The 22,570-nt window shown below is 42.1% G+C and overlaps 1 protein-coding gene across 1 annotated transcript; it reads left to right on the top strand.

Moving 5' to 3' along the window:
* Positions 1-1,852: 1,852 nt before the first annotated feature.
* Positions 1,853-16,264, top strand: hjv (hemojuvelin BMP co-receptor). The gene is made up of 4 exons (XM_012854378.3): positions 1,853-2,139; positions 11,132-11,230; positions 12,471-12,982; positions 15,196-16,264. Exons 2-4 carry the CDS (start codon positions 11,155-11,157, stop codon positions 15,811-15,813), a joined length of 1,206 nt encoding a protein of 401 aa, XP_012709832.2. The 5' UTR covers positions 1,853-2,139; positions 11,132-11,154; the 3' UTR covers positions 15,814-16,264.
* The last annotated feature ends 6,306 nt before the right edge of the window (positions 16,265-22,570 follow it).

Raw genomic sequence — 22,570 nt, 5'->3', positions numbered from 1 at the left:
GGCTCAGTTCTGATCCCCGCTGCAAACTGACCGTCCAGAAAGTGTGACTGAAAAGTTTTCAGATGTGGTTCATAAAATCCACCAGTTTGTCGTTAAATCCATGAAAACGGGCGATTTTTGAGAAATCTAATTAGATTTAAAAGGATTTTATGAAGAAAATGCAGCTTAAACATGATTTTGACACAAAATTAAACCTTATTCTATAGTCAAAAACTTTAAACCTCCAGCTAGAAACATACAAACTGCATTTATTTTAGCTAAATATTAGTTGCTGTAGTTGCTGAGCTGCAAATTTAAAATCAACAGATGAACATATCAAGCGGTTAACTGCTGATAAGATTTTCAATAAAATGTTTTGCTGTCCAATTATTTAATAAAGTCAGCTTTAGTTTGAAAAATATTTTCACATTTAGACCGACTGACCTGAAACATGTCAGATTTTCTCTGGATGTATATTTTTCTAACGTTAAGAAGCAGAACATTTTCTTCTGGTTCAGGTTTATTCGACCAGGCTTCACTGAGAGAAACTGACAGTAACTAAACAGAATAAATGAAACTCTCACCTCCAGGCAGCCTCTCCTTCGTCCTGTAGTTTCTGCTCTGTGGAGGGTCTCAGTCCATCGCTCCTGGTTTTATCTCCCTCTGCCTCCTCCCACCTCTGAACGCCAACAAAGACCCCGAGAGCTGCTCAGTGAGGCGTGGAGGGGCCCCACTTTAAGGGGAAACTCTGTTTGGCTCTGCAGGAGCATCCATGGTTCTAGCTCTGCAAACCTTATGTAAACGAAAAAAAAAAAAAAGTGACATAAAAACACCTGAAACTGGCTCACCTGCAGAGCAGCAGCACATCCTGGCTGCAGGTAGAGCTGTGAGGGCGCCTCCCTCAGGTGAAACATCACCTGGTCTCCATCCAAGCAGCTGCAGGTGGTCAGAGAGCAGTGTTTCTCTGCTGCCCCCTGCTGCCCGCTCCCCGGTACTGCAGGACAGGAACTTTTAATAGCACCCGCCTTCTCTCTCATTAATAATTAATTATTGTTTCTCAGTGTTTAAAAGGTTTGATCCAGAATATCCTGGCCTCAGAAACATCTAAATGGACTTCCAGTCCATATAACTAGCTAGTTAGTATAAAACAATAAACATCATTATATAAATATAAACCTAAGGATGGAAAAGTGAAAATATACTAACAGGAATAAAATTAAAAAGGAAATACAACAACAACAACAATAATAATAATAATAATAATAATAATAACAACAATAAATAAGAAAATAATTGAAATTATTCAGGACTATGAAAACTGGGTTTGACTAAAATGTGAATATTTATATATATCTTTTTTATGCAATTTTTTATTCTGTTTATTTTGACTCATGTAGAAACTAATTATTCGGGTCTTTGATTCAGAAAATTGTTATCCCGTTACATTACAATTAAAAAATTCCTAAACTCTGTGATCTTCTCTAACAGGATTTAAATTAGTTTCATTGGAGTCACTGTTTTACTGATTAAAATGTTATTTTTAGTTTCATCTCATCTGCAGCAGGAAAAAAAACAACAATACAAAGCTGTTCTGAACCGTGAAATCAGGCTTTTAGAGAAGCTTGTGAGAATAAAACTATTGTTAGAGAGAAAAAACGGTTTGTTCAGGAATGAGATCAAATTTTTCTGCTCGAGTTAAAAATAAAAAAAATAAAAATGTTGAGTTGAAAACAGAGTTCAGCTTCCTGGAGGCCTGAAGTAAAAATACACACTGCTGCAGACGGCGTGTGTGTGTGTGTGTGTGTGTGTGTGTGTGTGTGTGTGTGTGTGTGTGTGTGTGTGTGTGTGTGTGTGTGTGTGTGTGTGTGTGTGTGTGTGTGTGTGTGTGAGGACAGTTGTCGTGCAGCAGGTGGTCGTTCAGGATTTATTTAGAAGCACCAGAAGCTCCCAGTCTGCTGTGAACACGAGGCTTGGACCAGAACCAGACTGGATCAGAACCAGACTGGATCAGAACCAGACTGGACCAGAACCAGACTGGACCCACAGAGCCTGCCACAGAACCCGGGCCGAGTCTCCCAGAGATTCTGGGTTTTCTCTGGGTGAGCGATCCTCTACGCTGACAGCACACATGGCCGGACTCTGATCCAGGACCAGCTGGAGGTAAAGCAAACACAGGTTGGAGGTGAAAACGTCCTGCGGGTCAGAATCAGGGGGAACGTGGAGGTTCTGCCCGACTTATTTATTCTCATTTAACTGGAGTTTTCTCCTGTTGGGACTAACAGAAGCTGAAAAAGACCTTTAACTTTGTTTTAGTTTATTTTAAATGGTAAATATCTGATTATTGGTCCAGCCGACACCACAGCAAATATTGGGTTGAATCTGACTGTTGAACATCTTTAAGGCCGATTAAATATAATATTCACACTTACTATTTTGTTTAGTTTGTGTTAATTGTTGAAAAAACAAAATTTTTTGTAAAAATAAAAAGTGCCCTGTCATATATAGATTGATTTATTTTATAATAATGCACAAATATTTATAAAACAGGATCACACTCTTATAGGAGATTATAGATATAGAATATAGAGTCAAACCAAATGTTAAAGTCTGTGAAGCAGCTGGAGTTTAAATTTAACTCACAGACAAACAGAAGGTAAGTTTAGTTGATTAAACTCTTTCATTCACAGTTATTCATTTAAATGAATTAAAAACACTCAATGCACCGAAACAATGTCAGTAAAATTTAAGCTTTTCATAAAAGGAGGAAACATTAAGGTGTATATTTAAAACAAATGATAAGCTAAGAAGTGATAAAAATCAGTGTTTGACCTGCATTAAGAGGCTGCAGTAAAGAAAATGTGTTCAGTCCTGATTTAAGGAACCAACAGTTTCTGCACATCTCAGGCTGCCTCACCGTGTTCAGTTCTGGTTCTGGAAACCCTGAGTTAGCTGGTTCATATCAGATCATCCTTCATCTCAAACAGACTCGGTCCGTTCCAACAACATTTATAAAACTGCAGCGTTTAATATATTCAGATTTTCCCTCCAGGTTTCGTTGAAATCGGTAAAAGTGATCTGGACCTTCAGACTTTCTGGAGATCTTTGGCTGATCCTTACGTTTAACTTAAGTCCGGGAAACGGACCACAGCAGGAAAAACACGAGTTTATGAAAACTTTCTCCAGTTCAGAACACCTAAAAGTCTCCAAGAAACAGGAAGAAAATGACATGAGAGATGATGGGGGCATTTATTTTATTATTTTTTATTTATTTAACTAAAGAAAACAACAGATTTCTCTGACAGGCTGCAGCAAACTAACATCCTTAATATCATTTAATCTGACTAGTTGTTGAATATCGCCATGATTCTGTGACCATGCAGAAATATTTCAGAACAGGTTTGATCTCTGGGAGACTGAAGCGACTGCAGGATCCTCTCATGTTTTTACATGTGGCTTTAACTGTTCCTCCTTCAGTCAGCTGTTTGACGGTTTGACCAATGGCAGCACAGCATGGCTGTAAGCCCCGCCTCCTGCACGCTGAGGTTTGGTTAGCTCAGGGGTCAGCAACCTTTACAACACGCAGAGACATTTCTGCCCTCCGTCCAGCTAAACAAATTTTGTTTAGAGCCACAAAAGTTATCTCTCTGAAACAAGAGCTTGATTTTTATGGTATAATATAGGAAACTTGTTTACATTTTCTTAAATTAAAGATCAACAGTTTTTATTATTTAACCCAACAGTATTTTTATATTTAGGTTTAATACGTTTTCTTCAATTAGACATTTGATTTTTATAGTAAATGGCATCAAAATTATGAAAAAGCAAGTCGTTTGCAACCTATTGACAAAAAGATACTTCATTTATCTATAGTAAAATATTCTATACACCATTAGTTTCTTTCTTTTTGGAAAAGTTATGCATAACTAAATGCATCCTAAAGCTAGCAATTCTAAATTACCTTTACGTTTATAAACATTGACCAAGTTTTTAAGAGCCAAAGCTGAAGGTGTAAAGAGCCACATGTTGCAGACGCCTGGGTTACGCAGACATAAAGGAAGCAAACAGACAAAAGTCCACGTTACGACACGCCGACACCAGAAGGTCAACAGCAAGCGGACGCTGAGGGAGCCTCACTGCTGTCAGAGCCCCCCCGCAGCTGCTGGGTTTTCCTGCTGGGACCGTATGAGTCCATGAGGTTTATTTTGAAAGTCCAGAACTTCTTGACTCGGACTTTATGGAGGCAACCGTGATGGATTTACATGAAAATCAGCTGAGTCATGCAAGGACCAGGAAGTCAGATAAGTTCCTCCTGAGGAGCCCACAGCATCACTCCTCATCAGACCAAACCTCCAGCCTTTAACTCTAAACAGAACGCTCAGGTCCAGGTTCTACAGAACCATCCAGAGGAGGAACCTACTGGGACTGAATGAGAGTGTGGGCGTGTCTTTCTGCCACCTGGGCTCTGATTGGACAGGAAACAGGAAGTCTACAGCATCGGGGGAAATACTGGAGACTAAAATAGCCGCACTCGAACAGCCGGTTAAGCAAGCTGGCTGGGTGACGGTTCGTAGGAAGCATAGCTCTAGATTACAGACCCCAGATCACCACCAACCCATCTGCGTTTCTAATAAATTTTCCCCTCTGAGCGACAATCTCGCCGAGGAGCCGACCTTAATTATTGGCAGCTCCATAATGAGAAATGTGGCACTAAAGAAACCAGGGACCATAGTTAAATGCCTACCAGGGGCCAGAACAGGCGACATAGAATCCTACCTAAAACTACTGGCTAAGGATAAGCGTAAATACCGCAAAATTGTTATTCACGCTGCCGGTAATGACACCCGGTCACGCCGATCAGAGGTCACCAAAGTTGGTGTTGCTTCGGTTTGTGAGTTTGCTAAAACTATGTCGGACTCTGTAATTTTCTCTGGTCCCCTGCCTGATCTGACCAGTGATGACATGTTTAGCCGCATGTCATCATTCAACCGCTGGTTGTCTAGGTGGTGTCCAGAAAACGACGTGGGCTACATTGATAACTGGAGAACTTTCTGGGGAAAACCTGGTCTGATCCGGAGAGACGGCATCCATCCTACTTTGGATGGTGCAGCTCTTCTTTCTAGGAATCTGGCCGGATTTATTAGTTCTCCTAAATGCTGACAACCCAGGGTCCAGACCAGGAAGCAGAGCCGTAGTTTAACACACCTCTCTGCAGCTTCTGTACTGTTACCCATCCATTACCCTATTGAGACGGTGTCTTTCCCACGGCCAAAACTTAACAGATCAAAAACTGATCTAAAAGGAACAAATCATAAAAACCTAATAAAAATCAATACGGTTCACCTTGAACCTAAAAATAAAACAATTAAATGTGGTCTATTAAATATAAGGTCTCTCCCTCCAAAGACTTTGTTAGTTAATGAATTGATTTCTGATAAACAGATTGATTTGTTTTGTCTCACAGAAACCTGGCTACAAGAGGACTACGTTAGTATAAATGAGTCAACCCCCTCCAGTTATTCAAATTTCCACATTCCCAGATCTGTGGGAAGAGGAGGAGGAGTGGCAACCATCTTTCAGTCTGATTTATTAATTAGTCCCAGGCCAACTAATAATTACAGTTCTTTTGAACATTTAACCCTCAGTTTCCCTCATCCAAACTGCAAAGCAATAAAACCTCTTCTGTTTGTTGTTTTGTATCGTCCACCAGGCCCTTACACTCAGTTTTTGGATGAGTTGTCAGATTTCCTATCTGATTTGGTGTTAAATACTGATAAGGTTATTATAGTGGGTGATTTTAACATTCATGTTGACACTGAATGTGATAACCTTAGTATAGCCTTTAAAACTATCCTAGATTCAATTGGTTTTGCTCAAAATGTGCATAAACCGACGCACTCTTGGCTCCATACTTTAGACCTTGTTCTGACATATGGCATTGATTGTTAAGAATTAACAGTATTCTCTCACAACCCTGTCCTGTCTGATCATTTTTTAATAACATTTGAGTTTAATCTAACTGAATTCTCCACCCCCAAAAGAGGGTTCCATTATAGTAGATTTTTATCGGATAATGCTGTATCAAAACTTAAAGAGTCTGTCCCCTTTTTAATATCCTCAGTATTGCAGAAATGCCCTGTAGATGGCAGCATTGCTGTTTCTTCCCATTCACAAATCGATACCTTTGCTAACAATCTGACTTCCTCATTGCGTTCTGCATTAGACAATGTAGCTCCCTTGAAAAAGAAGGTGATTATTCACAGGAAGCTGGCTCCCTGGTTTAATTCAGAGCTGCGTTCCTTGAAGCACAATGTTAGGAAATTGGAGAGAAAATGGCGCTCTACACACCAAGAGGAATCCTACCTAATCTGGAAGAACAGTCTATTGTTGTATAACAAGACCCTTCGCAGAGCTAGAGCAGCATATTTTTCATCATTAATTGAAGAGAACAAAAATAATCCTAGATTTCTCTTTAGTACAGTTGCCAAACTTACCCAGAGCCACAGCTCTGTTGATCCATCCATTCCCTTAGCTCTTAGTAGTAATGATTTTATGGGATTCTTCATAAATAAAATTGATGCCATTAAAAATAAAATAATTGGCATCCTCCCAAACATGATTACCTCGTCCTCAGTAAGTGAGGCAGCATTGGAGGAATCCTTAGAACCTGCGCAGTGTTTGAACTGTTTAGAAGCAGTAGAGCTTTCTGAGCTATCTAAAAATTTTAGCTTCATCTAAACCTTCTACCTCTATGTTAGACCCAATCCCAACCAAGTTGTTTAAGGACATATTCCCTTTGATCAGTGGCACTATTTTAGACATGATTAATCTATCCTTAGTAAATGGATATGTACCACAGGTTTTGAAAGTAGCTGTTATTAAACCTTTACTTAAGAAACCTTCTCTTGATCAAGATGCGTTAGTAAATTACAGACCTATATCTAATCTTCTTTTCTTATCCAAAATTCTTGAGAAAGTAGTTGCTAATCAACTTTGTGAACATTTACAAAGTAATGACCTACTTGAGGAGTTTCAGTCAGGCTTCAGAGCTCATCATAGCACTGAAACAGCTCTGGTGAAGGTCACTAATGATATTCTCATGGCTTCAGATAATGGACTTGTGTCTATACTTGTCCTGTTAGATCTCAGTGCTGCGTTTGATACAGTTGATCACAATATTCTCCTACAAAGACTTGAACATACTGTAGGGATTAAGGGGAAAGCATTAGGCTGGTTTAAATCTTATCTGTCAGACAGATTCCAATTTGTTCATGTTAATAATAAATCTTCCTCAAACTCTAGGGTCACCTGTGGAGTACCACAGGGTTCAGTCCTTGGACCAATTCTCTTTACTATATATATGCTTCCGATTGGCAAAATTATCAGACAACATGGGATTAATTTCCACTGTTATGCTGATGATACTCAGCTATATTTATCCATAAATCCTGATGAATCCAATCAATTACTTCGACTGCAGTCATGTCTTGATGACATCAAAAGCTGGATGACTTTAAATTTCCTGCATCTAAATTCTGACAAGACCGAAGTTTTAATCTTTGGGCCAGAGTCCTCAAAAAATAAACTTCTTAACCAATCACTTAATCTGGGTGGCATTAACCTGGCCTCTGGTAATAAAGTAAAAAATCTTGGTGTTATTTTTGACCAAGACATGTCATTTAAATCCCATATTAAACAGGTTTCCAGAGTTTCCTTTTTTCACCTCCGGAATATCGCCAAAATTAGAAACATTCTGTCCAGGAGTGATGCTGAAAAACTGGTCCATGCATTTGTTACTTCAAGGCTGGACTATTGTAATTCTTTACTATCAGGAAGTCCACAAAATGCAGTTCAAAGCCTTCAGCTGATCCAAAATGCTGCAGCAAGAGTTCTGATGAAAATCAACAAGAGGGATCATATTTCTCCAATTTTAGCTTCCCTTCATTGGCTTCCTGTTAAATCAAGAATAGAATTTAAAATTCTTCTTCTAACGTATAAAGCCCTTAATAATCAAGCTCCATCATATATCAGAGCTCTGATTAACCCGTATGTTCCTAACAGAGCACTTCGCTCTCAGACTGCAGGTCTGCTGGTGGTTCCTAGAGTCTCTAAAAGTAGAATGGGAGGCAGATCCTTTAGCTATCAGGCTCCTCTCCTGTGGAACCAACTCCCAGTTTTTGGTCCGTGAGGCAGACACCCTGTCTACTTTTAAGACTAGGCTTAAAACTTTTCTTTTTGACAAAAATTATAACTAGTGGCTCATGTTACTTTCAGCTATCTTTATAGTTTTACTGCTATAGGCTTAGGCTACTGGAGTATATCAGGATCTAATTTTCTCACTCTATTGAGTTCTACTGTTCTTCAATTATGCATTATGTGTTGTCATTTCTGCTTTAACTTTCTGTTCTCTCTCTTTTCTCTTCATAGTAGGTACACCTGGTCTGGCGTTCTGTTAACTGTGACATCATCCAGAGAAGACGGCTCACCCGCTACTACCATCTAATGTAGAACAGATTACTAGATCAATGTGTGCTTCTGTGCTTTTTTGTTTCTCTTGTTGTGTCTCTGTTCTGTCTTCTGTAACCCCAGTCGGTCGAGGCAGATGACCGTTCATACTGAGCCCGGTTCTGCCGGAGGTTTTTCCTTCCCGTTAATGGGTGGTTTTTCTTCCCACTGTCGCTTCATGCTTGCTCAGTATGAGGGATTGCAGCAAAGCCATGTACAATGCAGATGACTCTTCCTGTGGCTCTACGGTTCCCCAGGAGTGAATGCTGCTTGTCGGGACTTTGATGCAACCAACTGGTTTCCTTATATAGGACATTTTTGACCAATCTGTATAATCTGACCCAATCTGTATAATATGATTGAACTTGACTTTGTAAAGTGCCTTGAGATGACATGTTTCATGATTTGGCGCTATATAAATAAAATTGAATTGAATTGAATTGAAATACTAAAATTATTGGATGGATAAACTGGTTAAGTCCAGAAAGCCCTGAATATTTAACTGGGTCAGAACCATCATCACAGTCTGAACTGAACCTTCTGTAATCGTCGAAAAACAGGAAAAGGGATAAAAATTAAGTAACGCCCAAATAAAGTCCTACTTCCTGTGACCTGTTTAAACTGAATGATGGTTCTGGTGGAAAGGATGGCTGAGATGTGGCGGTCCAAACAGGAGCAGCTTTATCATAGCTTTGTGATTTCTCAGCACTGAGCAACTTTCATCCACAGTCTGAACAACCTGGGCTGAGATGTAAACAGAACAGCTGATTTCTAATAAACCTTCAAACACGTCCTACTGAGAACCCGATCAGGATGTTTGGACTCGGCTGTGTTTACAGCTCAACTTATTGATCACCCAGCTCTCTGGCCTGGAGGTAATTCAGAGGAACGATGACCTCAGATGAGCTCATTGTGCGCCGCTGACGAACCGCAGTTCCTTATAATCACATGAATCCATCAAGGATTCTGAGGGACCGGCGTTCAGGGAGGTGGAGAAGTGACTGGAAGCATCCGGATGACCAGGGACCACCAGAGGAGCTCATTTACACCCAAACAGACATTAACAAGCAGACGAGTGTCCACTGTGACTCCATGTTCAGCCAGGAGGAGGGATTGCTGCGAGTCTGGATGCAACCTTCTGGCTTTCCTTAGATCAGGGATCTAGAACCATCAGAACCGCTTTGGTCCCTGCTGCCACGAAACAAAATGTCTGTACAGCTGCAAAAATAAAAAGGTTTTATTAACAATGTACTAAATAAACTGCACTGTTATATAAACTCATAAAATTACACAAAAATGTATTTATATGTTCAAATTCTAAAACAAAATGAATCATGTAACTTTTACAAAGGACAAACAAAATCTTAGTGCAGGGTTAAAAAAAATCAGTGAAGCCGGCCTGATTCGCTGCTACGCAACATTTCCAAACCGACATTTCATGTCCCGATGATTCATCCAAAAAAAATCCATGGAGACGTTACATTTAAAAAACCTTTTAGTGAGTAGATAAAACCAAAATAGGGTTCCAAACATGCATACAGTGGATAAGGGAGACAGAGGTCAAAAAAGCATTTGGCTCCTCTCTGTGAGCTACACACAACAAAACTCCCATGATGCATCACCCTTAAAAGTGACACGTATGGAGGCTTAAACCAAAGAAGTAATTAAAATAATAACAACATAACCACAACAGCTAAATATGCAAATTCCCCAAATTAATATGAATTACCAATGATATCTAATAATTTTGCAAAAAACAAACAAACCCAAAACATTAATCATAATGCTTACCAAGAAAATCACAAATTATTAATTCAGGCTCCTACACTTAGTGAGACCTTTGTATGCATATACAGTTAAGTAGTCCAATAAAGAATATAAATCACACAGTTAAAAAAACACACATTAAAATTACTTTAAAAGCCAAGTTGGAGATATTCTATGCAGATATTGCATGAAGTCACAGAATAACTATAAAAAAACTTTCTGATTGGCTTGATAGTCAAAATTGGGGCATGATGATATAGAAAAAAGCATATTGATAAAAAAAAGCATATTGATCGATATCAATAATTATTAAGAAACTCAAGACATATATTTAAGTGCAGCCCTGGCCATTTTATGCTGTTGCTTAGAAACCTATTTTTAGATACAGACACACAAACACTGAATTCAAACTCAACTTTTTATTCAACCAATATTTTACCAAAACTGCAAATAAAAAAAAAGTGCTCTCTGAACTCTTTGAAGGGCAGAGCTTGGTTCCTGGGTCTGCGTTGTGATTGGTTGGGAGGACATAATGATGTAATATTAATCTACATGGCTAGAATCCATGAGGGAGGAAAATTGTTATTCTATTGAACTTTTTATTGACCCTTTTTCTATCATCGATATATATTGTTATTGAATTATCGCCCAGCCTGAGTTGAAAGCATCTCCTAACTGGTTTTATGAGGGCCACATGGGGCTCTGTGGCCCCTGCTCACAGACTCCTGCCCAGACGGGAAACTTTGTGACCAATCTTATGGGATGGTTCAGCAGAAATGTTTCCGTAAAGAGTCCTGAGTCTGCAGGTGCTGTTAATTGGTGCAATATAAACAGACTGAATCAAAGTAAATGAGACATTGTGCTCTCCTCTGTCGCCTTTCAGGCCACCGCCGCCGCTCCACACTGATGGAGGTGCGGCTGTTACCATGGGAACGCTGCATCCACCTGACCCTGCTGCTGGTTCAGCTGAGTTTACCTGAAGGTACGAGCCCCCACACCGACACGAGGCTGCAGCTGAGCCTAAACTCCTCCCTTACCTTGGCCTGCAGAAGTATTCACACCCCTGCGGGGTGTGAATACAGAACATGATTTTTATGGTTTTTATAAACAGAAAACTTAAAATTATGTGTTTTGTATTCAGCCCCCTTTACTCTGAGTCACCTAAATAAAATCCAGTGAAGCCAGTTTCCTTCAGAAGGCTGTTGATTAAAAATGTCCATCTGGGTTCTTTGTGTAACTGAATATAAACTGACTTTAAATGCAGCTGTTCTGTGAGGGCAAATTCAGCAACTAGAGAACATCAGAGAGCATCCAGCATCATGGAGACCAGGGTACCCAGCAGACGGGTCAGAAAGGACGTTCTGGTCCAGTTTACAGCAGGTCAGGTTCTACAAAATCTCCTAGAGCTCTGGTCAATCCATCATCTGGACCTGGAGAAATGATGGACCACCTGCAGACCTACCAGGACAGAGAAGCTGGTCTGAGCTGATGGGAAGATGGAAGGAGGTAAATTCAGGATCATCCTGGAGGAAAAGCTCTTAGAGGCAGCAGAAGACCTGAGACTAGGGTGGAGGGTGACAATTGTTATGGAAATATATAATCAGTTGTTGTATTAATTATGTATTTTCCTTCAAGATTTACCTAAATTCTAATTATTATTGTAAACTTTATGGCCTGGAGTCTACACAGGATGGAGGTCTGCAGGCTCACTCAAAGCTATAAATTCACCCAACCGTCTTGTTGGATACCAGCCATGAGGTTTTATGGGGGGTACCCATCAAGAAGGTTTATGGTAAAAGTTTTTTTATTGTTCTTATTGTTTTTCTTTGTAGAATCCTATAAACACTTGGTCAATGAATTAAAAGATAACTCCTTGGGTGACACTTGAATATGGATCTGTTTTGCATGTGAGGAGACAAGCACAGAGAGCGAAGCTGGTAGAGGCTGACTTTAAAAAGACCCACAGCTGCTCCTGCAGCAACAGGAAGTTCTAAAACTATTGACTCAGGAGGCTGAATGCAAAAGCACATCATGCAAATGCTTCCACAAGGTGCTGCACCAACATGTTACACTGGGTCTGAGCCTGCATTGATGAAAGCTGTAGATTTATGTCCAGCATCTGGATAAAACTGCTGCAAGCATCCTTCAAAATAAAAGCCCAGATTTGTCTTCTTCATGGGTTCTTCATCACATCAGATTAATACCCAACCTTCTCTCCTCAGCTGCAGCTTCCTGTCGGATCCTGAGGTGCAACGCAGAGTTTGTTGCTGCGACTGTCCACCTGAGCAGCAGCAGCGCCGCAGCTCTCAGCAGGGAGGCGGTGAACTCCGCGTACTGCGGCGCCCTGCGCTCCTACGGCATGTGCACCAAGAGGATGGCGCGCTCGTGTCGAGGAGACCTCGCATACCACTCTGCAGTTCAGGGCATTGAGGACCTGCTGATCCAGCACCGCTGCCCCAGGGCGGGGCCCACGCTCCAGCCGGGGCCCCTGCCTCAAGGCACCATGTCAGGAGACACCTGCCTGTATGAGAGGAACCACGTCAGCAGAGAGGGACAGATGCCAGAGTACCTGTACTGCAGCGTGTTCGGAGACCCTCACATTCGAACCTTCAATAATGACTTCCACACATGTGCTGCTCGGGGGGCGTGGCCGCTCATAGACAATGACTACCTGTATGTACAGGTCACCAGTACGCCAGCCAAGGGGGGGGCGTACCCCACAGTTCTCTCCAAGGTGAGTTTTATTGAATTTTACGAGGTTTAGGTGAAGCAACGGTGGAAAAATTCAGTTCTTGTTTGCTGAGGCAAGTATCCTGCAAGCTGGTTCTGCTCCACACCACCTGCAAAAAAAACAAAAACTCAGAAGCATGGATTAGTCACCTTCATCACGAGGATTGTGCATTCGTTCAATGAGCAGCACACCAAAACGTTAAGGTGCATCCAAAGAAAGTGGGAGAGGTAAAATGGAAATCCTCAGACGGTTGGTTAACTGACAGAATGTGTGCACGGCTTCTGCATCTCTGTTGAGCATGTGTCCTGCCACTGTATGGCAAGCCTTTTGTGTATTTATTCAGTATACCTGAAATATGGCATAATGTCTTATAGTGTCCTGCACTACACATTTGCTCAGTCTGCCTCAGCATTTTGTTGAACTGTACAAAACCCATTGTTAGGCCAACTAGAAGCACTTTTTCACCAACTTGGCCCCGGCTTGTACTAGTTGGCACGGTTAGCCAATTAGTATAAGAATTAGTTCTATTAGTAAGCCAAAATGTTGCAATTGCACCTTTAAAGTACAAGTTAAAAAGTGTTTGATGCTTTGGTCAGCAACTAAATCAAACTAGTTGACAACTGTGTCACACTAGTTAACTAGTTGGCATAAACAAACCCAACATGAAGACTAATTAAAACAAAATATAGCCAGTAGTTTACAGATGACCCTTAAATGTGAGTAGTGGTCATTTGATCTGAGATCCGGTCAGCAGAATCTGAAGCAGATACCAGTCTTGATGGAGGATCACACTTTTTCTTGTATTTAACACACATGAGGACTGCTACACAGAGCTCAGCTGGATTTGCGAAAAGTCCTGGATGCATTTTTAGGGGCTGTATGGTGGCAGAGTTGCCTTGCAGCAAAAACCTTTCTGCATGGAGTTTGCATGCTCTCCCTATACATGCGAAGATTCTCTGGCCTCCTCCACAAAAACATGCAAAAATATGACTGTGAGGTTAAGTGTGTCCAAGGTGTAATCCCCCCCATTAAACTATCAAGGTTAGACATTAAACAGTTATTTTGTTTATAGTAAATTCAAGAACATCTTATCTTTTTATCTTAGCTCATCATGTTTCTCTTCAACTAATCATACACCCCATTTGCTGCAATCGCTTTTTTTTGCTGTTTTTTTTTTTATAAATAATAATAATACAGAAATAGAGCTCTATGTTAATGCTATAGTTAGTAATCCTGTTCAGAAACACTTTTTGTTATACTGGCTAGAATTGACCTTATATCCTAAAAGTAGTCAATAAATTATGTTCTTTTAAAAAAGAGATAAAAGACTGGATCTCTGTGTAAGGTGCAGGCCTGTAAAAACTTGAACAAATCCTTGCCATTCGGTGCTAATGGAAAGGATTTGTTCAAGTTTTGTTCCTGGTCTCACCCCCCTCTGTCCCTCATGTTCCAGGAGAATCATCTTATCTACTAGTTGTCCTACATGCCTTCATTATGACGTGCTCTTTCCTTCTGAGTTTATGCGTGCTGGCTGAGCACTTCTAGTGTTTATGTATTCTGTTAGCTTAGCGGTTAGCTTAGCGGTTAGCTTCTGTGTTAGCCATTCATTGTAGCTCCGCTGCTCTCACCGTAGACTTTAAACATGGCTGAGAGTCGCAAGAAGCGAACTGCGTTCATGTTTATGAGGAGAAGAGGAAAGCCTCAGTAGAAAGAAAGAAACGTTCTGGAAAAATCGTTGATTCTACCTTTAACTTCAAATGCTTTTACATTTCAGCCGCTTGTATCCGGGATCTCGTTCTTTCGGTCACGACCCAAAGCTCGTGACCATAGCTGAGGTTAGGAACGTAGATGACCGGTAAATCGAGAGCTTGGCCTTTTGGCTCAGCTCTCTCTTCACCACAACGGATCGGTACAGCGCCCGCTTCACAGCAGACGCTGCACCAATCCGCCTGTCCATCTCCATCTTGGGATTCCCCCGGAGGAGCTGGCCCAAGTGGCCGGGGAGAGGGATGGATGGCTTTTACATTTATCCTTTTCCACTCATTACTTCATTTTTAAAATGTAACAACAATGTAACTAAAATCCATGGTTAACATTGTTTAAATCCTTTCATCTCAGTAATAGGATCTAATTCCTTTATAAATTGATTAGGATCTTTCCGGTCTCCTATTCACCCGTATTCCATCTGTTCCCTCTGGGGTTCTGTCTCTGTCCAGGTCACCATCATCTTCAAGAGTTGGCGTCAGTGTACTGACCAGCAGCTGTACCAGGCGGAGCTGGACGACGTTCCTGCCGCGTTCTCTGACGGCTCGGTGTGGAGTGGTGAGCGCCGAGGCCACCGCATCCTGACGGTGCGGACCGAGAGCCTCGGCCGGCACGCGGAGATCCGAGCGGCTTACATCGGCACGCTGCTGGTGGTGCGTCAGAGCGGCCGTTCCCTCAGCCTGTCCATCCGCTCGCCCCGCGGCATCGTGGAGGCCTTCGACCCCGAACACGACCTGCAGCTCTGCATGTGGGGCTGCCCCGCCTCCCAGAGGATAAACACGCTGCGCCCCACAGCGCCGGACTCTTTGGCTGCAGCCACCATCAGAGCAGAAGCTCACTGTGCTGCCCTGCTTCCTACCCAAGATGTCTACTATCACGCATGCGTGTTTGACCTGGTCACCAGCGGAGACCCGAACTCCAGCAGGGCCGCTGTCAGCGCGCTGCAGGACGCCCGCAACATGATGAGCAACAGGCAGGGCGTCCACCTGCTTCCTGCCGCCGCTGCAGGACGAGCGCAACTGCAACTGCCGCTGCTGCTCAGCATGCTGGGAGTCCTGGGCGCCGCCTGAATGGACCTGAACCTCTCATTAAACACAACCTGCAGCTGAGCTGGGAGAGATCCTAACATCTCAACACAGCGGCAGAGGTGTGGAGGCCGCATCAAGCACATGACCCAGAGGTCCTTTTACAGCCATTATCAGTCTTCTCAGTTACAGTTTGGAGTAAAAATCCAGTTTTCCAGCTTTCTGCAACATACAAATATCTCCAGAGCTTTGGAAACAAATTGGTACAGGCCTAAATACCTTTAACCTGGTTGGATTCATAATGTGCAGCCATCTACGTTCTGCACCTAATCAATCTGGTTCCACTCCCTTCCAGTCCCTTTGGGGAAAGGAGGGACATTCAGCAGAACTTTTTTAAGTTGATTGGTTGAAGGGACACCTGGTGCCCGCCTACCAAAGGTTGGTTTTAGCCAATCACGTTATCAAATGAAAATGTACGCAGCAGGCGCCATGAGAAACCACAAGTTTTGCTGGTCAAGGCACTTCCTGTTGTTCTTTCAAAGAAATCGTGGATTCTGACCAATCAGATGTGAGAGCAGCAGCTACGTCGTGTTTATGTGGGCTCGGCAGCTCTTGGTTTCATCACAGCTGGTATGTCCCGCCTTAACCCACAATACCGCAACGTGATTGGCCCCAAATGATTAAGCCAGGATGATATAGGAAAAATATCATTAATTTCTATTTTATCGATAAAGGGAAAAGCATATCAATAAAATAGAAATCATATTGATCGATATCGATGTTATCCAAAAATTCAAAACATGTATTTTAGGTGCAGCCCTGGCTGGTTTGTGTTGTTACTTAATGTCCTATTTTTAGATAAAGAACACTGAATTCAAACTCAACCCTTTATACAACCAAATTGTTACCAAAACGTCAAGTTTTTAAAACAGAAAAAAAGAACAAACCTGAACTCTTTAAAGGGGGCGGGGCATTCCTGGGTCTGGGTTTCTGATTGGTTGTTAGGGCGTGATGATTGTAGTATTTACTTGATAGGCTAGAAAATAAAAGGAAGGAAAACTGTTCTTCTATTAACCCTAAATTGAGTCTTTTTTTATTGCACCACACATCTATCCATCAATATATATAGTTATTCAATTATTGTCTGGTCCTGTTCTGGTGTGTTTGTGAATATGCAAATACTGAGAGTTCAGATTGAAGGCAAGGTTAATATGTATTTTACCAAGCGTCCCTGGAACCACTCGAAACTTTCTAACCTGGAGCCTCCTGTATAAAAAGTGTTTACCCCAAAATAAAACGTGTGTGAAAATGTGAAGAAATCTACACAAACCTTTGACCTATCGTAAAAATGTGAGGCAGCACCTCAAACTTCTTCAAGATCAATGTTTTTTCTTGACTCCGAGTTTTTATGGTTTAAACATAGGGAAAACTCCTGATGAACAGTGTTCATTTTAATATTAAAGTATTTGAGTCGGTTTGAGTATTCAGCAGAATACAGTCATGAATTTCTGTTCATTTAATTTGAGCAACAGACTTCTTTTGTTTTTTTTTACAGAATTTAGCATATAGCCGACAAAATACTTTCAATGATGCCCAAAAAGAGGCAGAAGCAAAAAGCTAATTCGTGGCCTGGCCCAAGTCCTGCCTGTTGAGGCGCTGCGTAGACCCGTCATCTTCCTGAGAATGAGATTTCCTGTATTGTCCTGCAGCGGGGGAATTCAGATGCAGCAGTGCAACACACTGTTACACACCATCATTAGTGATGTGGGGGGGGGGGGGAAGAAACAGCATCTCCAGCCAAGGCGTGTGCAGGTTCCCTTAGCATCTAGGAACAGTGTTTATAGTTAATGGTTGAAACAGAACCTGTGCAACGATCAGCATGATGAGACATGACGAAGAAGCCTTGAAGCAATGATTTACAGAACTGAAATTAAACGCCCACCCAGAGGTGAGCTGCAGGTAAAGCATTTCTCCTGCCGGTCTGGAAATCCCCAACCAAGTGAGAGTTTGAGCTGATTCACACATTTATGACACATAATATTAATTTCACCTACCTGGGGGCAGGTATTTTTTGCACCATATTTCAACCATGTTGGTCCATGTTACGGTTCACTTCCCTCTTTCGCTGTCTTTGAACACGTCATTTCTTTTTCTGCCTTAGAGCGTCTACATTAGGTCTTTTTTTTTTTTAATCTCTAACTCATTCCTAAAGTATCCGGCATATTTCCAGTAACTCTGCACTTTGGGAACAATAAGCTGTAGCTACAGCTGTAGCATAACCCAGAGATGAAGCAATGAACTGCTCGCTGCTTGCTAATCACTGAACTGAATTACTCAACAGAAATGAGTAATTCAGTTATCAACTTTGTGATTCTTTATAAATAGAATTAATCCTAACAAAAATAAAATATTCCCAAACATGATTACTCCATTCTCGATGAGTAAGGCAACACTGGAGGTATATTTATTTGAGTTATTTCAAATATTAGCTTCGTCTAAACCTTCAACTTGTGTTTTAGACCAAATTCACTTTAAATCCCATTTAGATATTAATCTAGCTGTAGTAAATGAATCAGCTTTTCAGAGGCTTTCAGACACTCTAGGAACCACCAGCAGACCTGCAGTCTGAGAGCGAAGTGCTCTGTTAGGAACATACGGGGTAATCAGAGCTCTGATATATGATGGAGCTTGATTATTAGGGTATTTTTGTGAGAAATTTAGATTTTATTCTGGATTTAGTGCACTGTCTGTAAACTCTGCTCAGGTGCATTAATAACTGTTTTCTCTATCAAAAAGCGCTGAAATCAGGGACATATAATCCTTGTACAGCTTTTTTATGTGTTTTTATCGTTGCTGGGGACTTTAATCTGGCCAACATGAAGACAGAGCTTGCCAAATCTCCAGCAGCAGGTGAACTTTGCAACCAGAGGCTCAAACACACTAGACTACACCAACATCAAGGCGCTCACCATAACCCTAACTCCTGCACCCAGGCCCTGCAGATCAGAGGAAAACCACCGTGAAGCAGGCGAGGGTCTGGCCTGCAGGATCTGTGCCAGCACTACGGGACTGTTTTCAGTGCAGGGACCGGGAGACGTTCAGGGAGGCTGGAACTGAAAACCGACACCAATTCAATTCAATTTTATTTATATAGCGCCAATTCACGAAACATGTCATCTCGAGGCACTTTACAAAGTCAAGTTCAATCAGATTATACAGATTGGTCAAAAATGTCCTATATAAGGAAACCAGTTGATTGCTTCAAAGTCTCTCCAAGCAGCATTCACTCCTGGAGAAGCGTAGAGCCACAGGGAGAGTCGTCTGCATTGTTGATGGCTTTGCAGCAATCCCTCATACTGAGCATGCATGAAGCGACAGTGGAAAGAAAAACCTCCCCATTAACAGGGAGGAGAACCTCCAGCAGAACCAGAACCAGGCTCAGTGTGAACGCTCATCTGCCTCCACCCACTGGGGCTTAGAGAAGACAGAGCAGAGACACAGAAAGCACAGAAGCTCACATTGACCCAGGAGTACTTTCTATGGTAGAGAAGACAGAGCAGAGACACAGAAAGCACAGAAGCTCACATTGACCCAGGAGTACTTTCTATGTTAGCTGGTGATAGAGGTGATCTGTCTTCTCTGGATGATGTCACAGTTAAAAGAACGTCAGACCAGGTGTACCTTCTATGAAGATAAAAGAGAGAGAGCAAAAAGTTAAAAGCGGGGTGTCTGCCTCACGGACCAAAACTGGGAGTTGGTTCCACAGGAGAGGAGCCTGATAGCTAAAGGATCTGCCTCCCATTCTACTTTTAGAGACTCTAGGAACCACCAGCAGACCTGCAGTCTGAGAGCGAAGTGCTCTGTTAGGAACATACGGGGTAATCAGAGCTCTGATATATGATGGAGCTTGATTATTAAGGGCTTTAAACGTTAGAAGGAGAATTTTAAATTCTATTCTTGATTTAACAGGAAGCCAATGAAGGGAAGCTAAAATTGAAGAAATATGATCCCTCTTGTTGATTTTCATCAGAACTCTTGCTGCAGCATTTTGGATCAGCTGAAGCATCCTGCCAATGTAGGGTAGGATGCTGAACCTGTGTCTGCAGACATCCAGGGGTGCTTGGAGGATGCCTCTGGGACCAAGGTCGTCACCACACGGGCAAACGAGGAACAGAGAGGCGCTCAGATCCGCCAGAGCCACCCTGAACCGCTCCATCAGAACCCAGTAGTGCCATCAGATCAGCGTTCCTGTGGTCAGAACTGCGAGGGATTCTTCCACGACCAGACGATGATGCAAGGCATCCAGACCATCACAGACTAAGCTGCTGCTTCACCCTGAAGACAACACAGACTTCCTCAACACTAAAAAGTTACTTTGTTTGCTTTGAAGCTCTTCATCGTCCCTGTGAGGAAATCCACAGCTGACCCAGATGAACAGGACCTCAGCCTGGAGACGGCTGAAGTCTGCAGAACGCTGAGAAGACTGGAAAGTGCATGGAAAGCAGCGGATCCCAAAAACAAACCAGGACGGGAGCTTAGAGACCACAGCAGAACACCCGTATCACATGGACCTGTTAGCCGTTGGCATGACGATATCTGCCATCTTATCATGGTTACTTTGTCCAATCTCCCCTCTGCTAACGCTGACCATCCGCAGGAGACTTACGGCATTTCTCCTGTTCCTCTGCAGACTGTAAAACTCTGGATCTGTGCTACGCTAACATGAAAGATACGCCCCTCCCTCCCCCTGGGTAGATCAGATCACGATCCGGTTCATCTCTTCTGTGTAAACCTCTTATTCACAGACGACCAGTGAGGACCTGCACAGTGATGATGATCCACAGGCTGCAGTTTTTAAGCTAGGAGGCCCATCCTCCGAGGTTGCTCAAGCATGAGCCGCACCTAAAGATCAGCTACATCAGAGAAATGCGAAAGGTGTCTGGAGGGCCTTAAAACCCTTTTCTGGCTACAGAGCATCAACCAAACTAGTCACAGAGGAATAAAAATATGCTAATTACCTCAATGTCCTATTCAGATATGAGCAAACAGCAGGTCTGCAGTTTCTTCTTCCCATAAAGGCCGGACGGATGTCATCAGTGATGCATAACATTACTGACCTGACTGAAAAGGAGAAAATAACCCAAATACATATTTTATAAGGGAAAAAAACATCAATTGATCCATGAGCAGTCCCTGAAAAAAAAGGTTTTACTTCCGTCTGTAATGTTCTGTTCTGGTTCTTGTTGATATTTTGGTTAAGTTAGCTTTCCTGCTTTAGGGGTTAGTTCTGTTTCTAGTTTTTTATTGTGTTGGGTTCTTGTTTAGCCTGTTTACTGTTGTAGTTATCTGGTCTTCTTTATTAGTTTTTATTAAAGCTTGTCTTTCTCTCAGTCACTTCCCCTTCTTTGATCACTGTCACCTGTCTTAGTTAATTAGAGCCACTTGGTTTCACCTGTCCTCCTGCCTATTTAAACCCTCCTCAGTTTTCTGTTTGTTGCTGGAACTTTGTCTCATTGCCCATGCCGCCTGTTCCCTGCAGTAAGAACCATCCAGCATTCTGTATTTTGCCTGATCCCATTCTGTTTCTCTGTTTTTGAGTCTGCCTGCACCCTGTTTACATTTTTGGTTTTTTTTGCTTGGATTACTGCTTTGAACTCGGCTCTGGACTATTTTTCTGTACACCTGCCTGATCCACCCTCATCGTCTCTTCAATAAATCATGTCAAGCATTACTTAAGTGTCTGATTGAATACCGGGTTCATCTCCACTCTAGTTCATTACACCGTCTGCTTCAAAGAAAGAGTGAAATCTGTTGCTTCTGTGTCTTTTATTCTTTTAACTCTGCTGTAACAACAGTTTGTCCTTGTGGGACAAATAAAGGAGTTCTTATCCTCCTTTTGTTGCTCAGCAGGTCTTCTTGTGCGCCTCACGCCATCAGCTGGCTGCAGTGTAACACGTCTTAGTCTTTGTGGCGTGTTGCCTCTGCTGCAGACGGCGGCCCGCTGGCTTCCAGCAGGACATGCTGTGATACGCAGCTGCGCAGAGCGAAAGCGTAATTTATGCGCAGTCAGTCCTCCATCTTCCAGGGAAAGTGGGCAGAGGCAGACGATGACGCAGCATTCCAGCAGCAAGAGGCTTTTCACTTGTGCAGCAAAAGGAAAAGTATTCCCCTGCATCCACCGACCCGTTTCATCATCATGACATCATAGCTGCAGCTCCTGGAATGCCAGAGACGGAGGGCTTTTTTTTCATGTTTACTCCTCAGGAAGTGCTCCCACGCTTACAGAGCTGCGTGCACCGATTAGCTAATCAATGCATTTAATCAGCAGCATCTGGCTGCAAAAAATATACCTAAAGTTAATGTTATTAAGTATAAGCTTAAGTCTCAGTGTGAATGTACACTGAGACTGTACATTCACACTGAAGAATGTAGTCTTATACTTCTGTTTATACTTTTCAGAATAAGTCAGGTGTACTCCACTGTTAAGTATATGAAATGTAGTTTATAAAAAACAAACTTCAGGGATTTTAAGTATGAAATGAGTCTACTCGCAGTACACTTGAATAAACTAGTTTTTGCCAGGGGATCCTCTTCCCCTCTGCTTCTAGGTTTGGTTTTAGACGTTAGGAGCAACAGAAAGAGTGTAAACAAAACGATTAAGCGGGTTTAATTAAATATCTTCCTTTCATGTTTGGGGTTCATTAGTGACTCAGAGTTAAATGGAAATCTGAATAAGATGAAGGAAGCGGTGATTCACTTCGGATGGGGAGGATTTCAGGAGTCGATGCCCAATCAGATTTTT

Source organism: Fundulus heteroclitus, chromosome 3 (genome assembly GCF_011125445.2).
Source record: "Fundulus heteroclitus isolate FHET01 chromosome 3, MU-UCD_Fhet_4.1, whole genome shotgun sequence".
Lineage (NCBI taxonomy): Eukaryota > Metazoa > Chordata > Actinopteri > Cyprinodontiformes > Fundulidae > Fundulus > Fundulus heteroclitus.
Note: the sequence above shows the minus strand (reverse complement) of the source record. Positions and strands in the feature narration are given on the sequence as shown.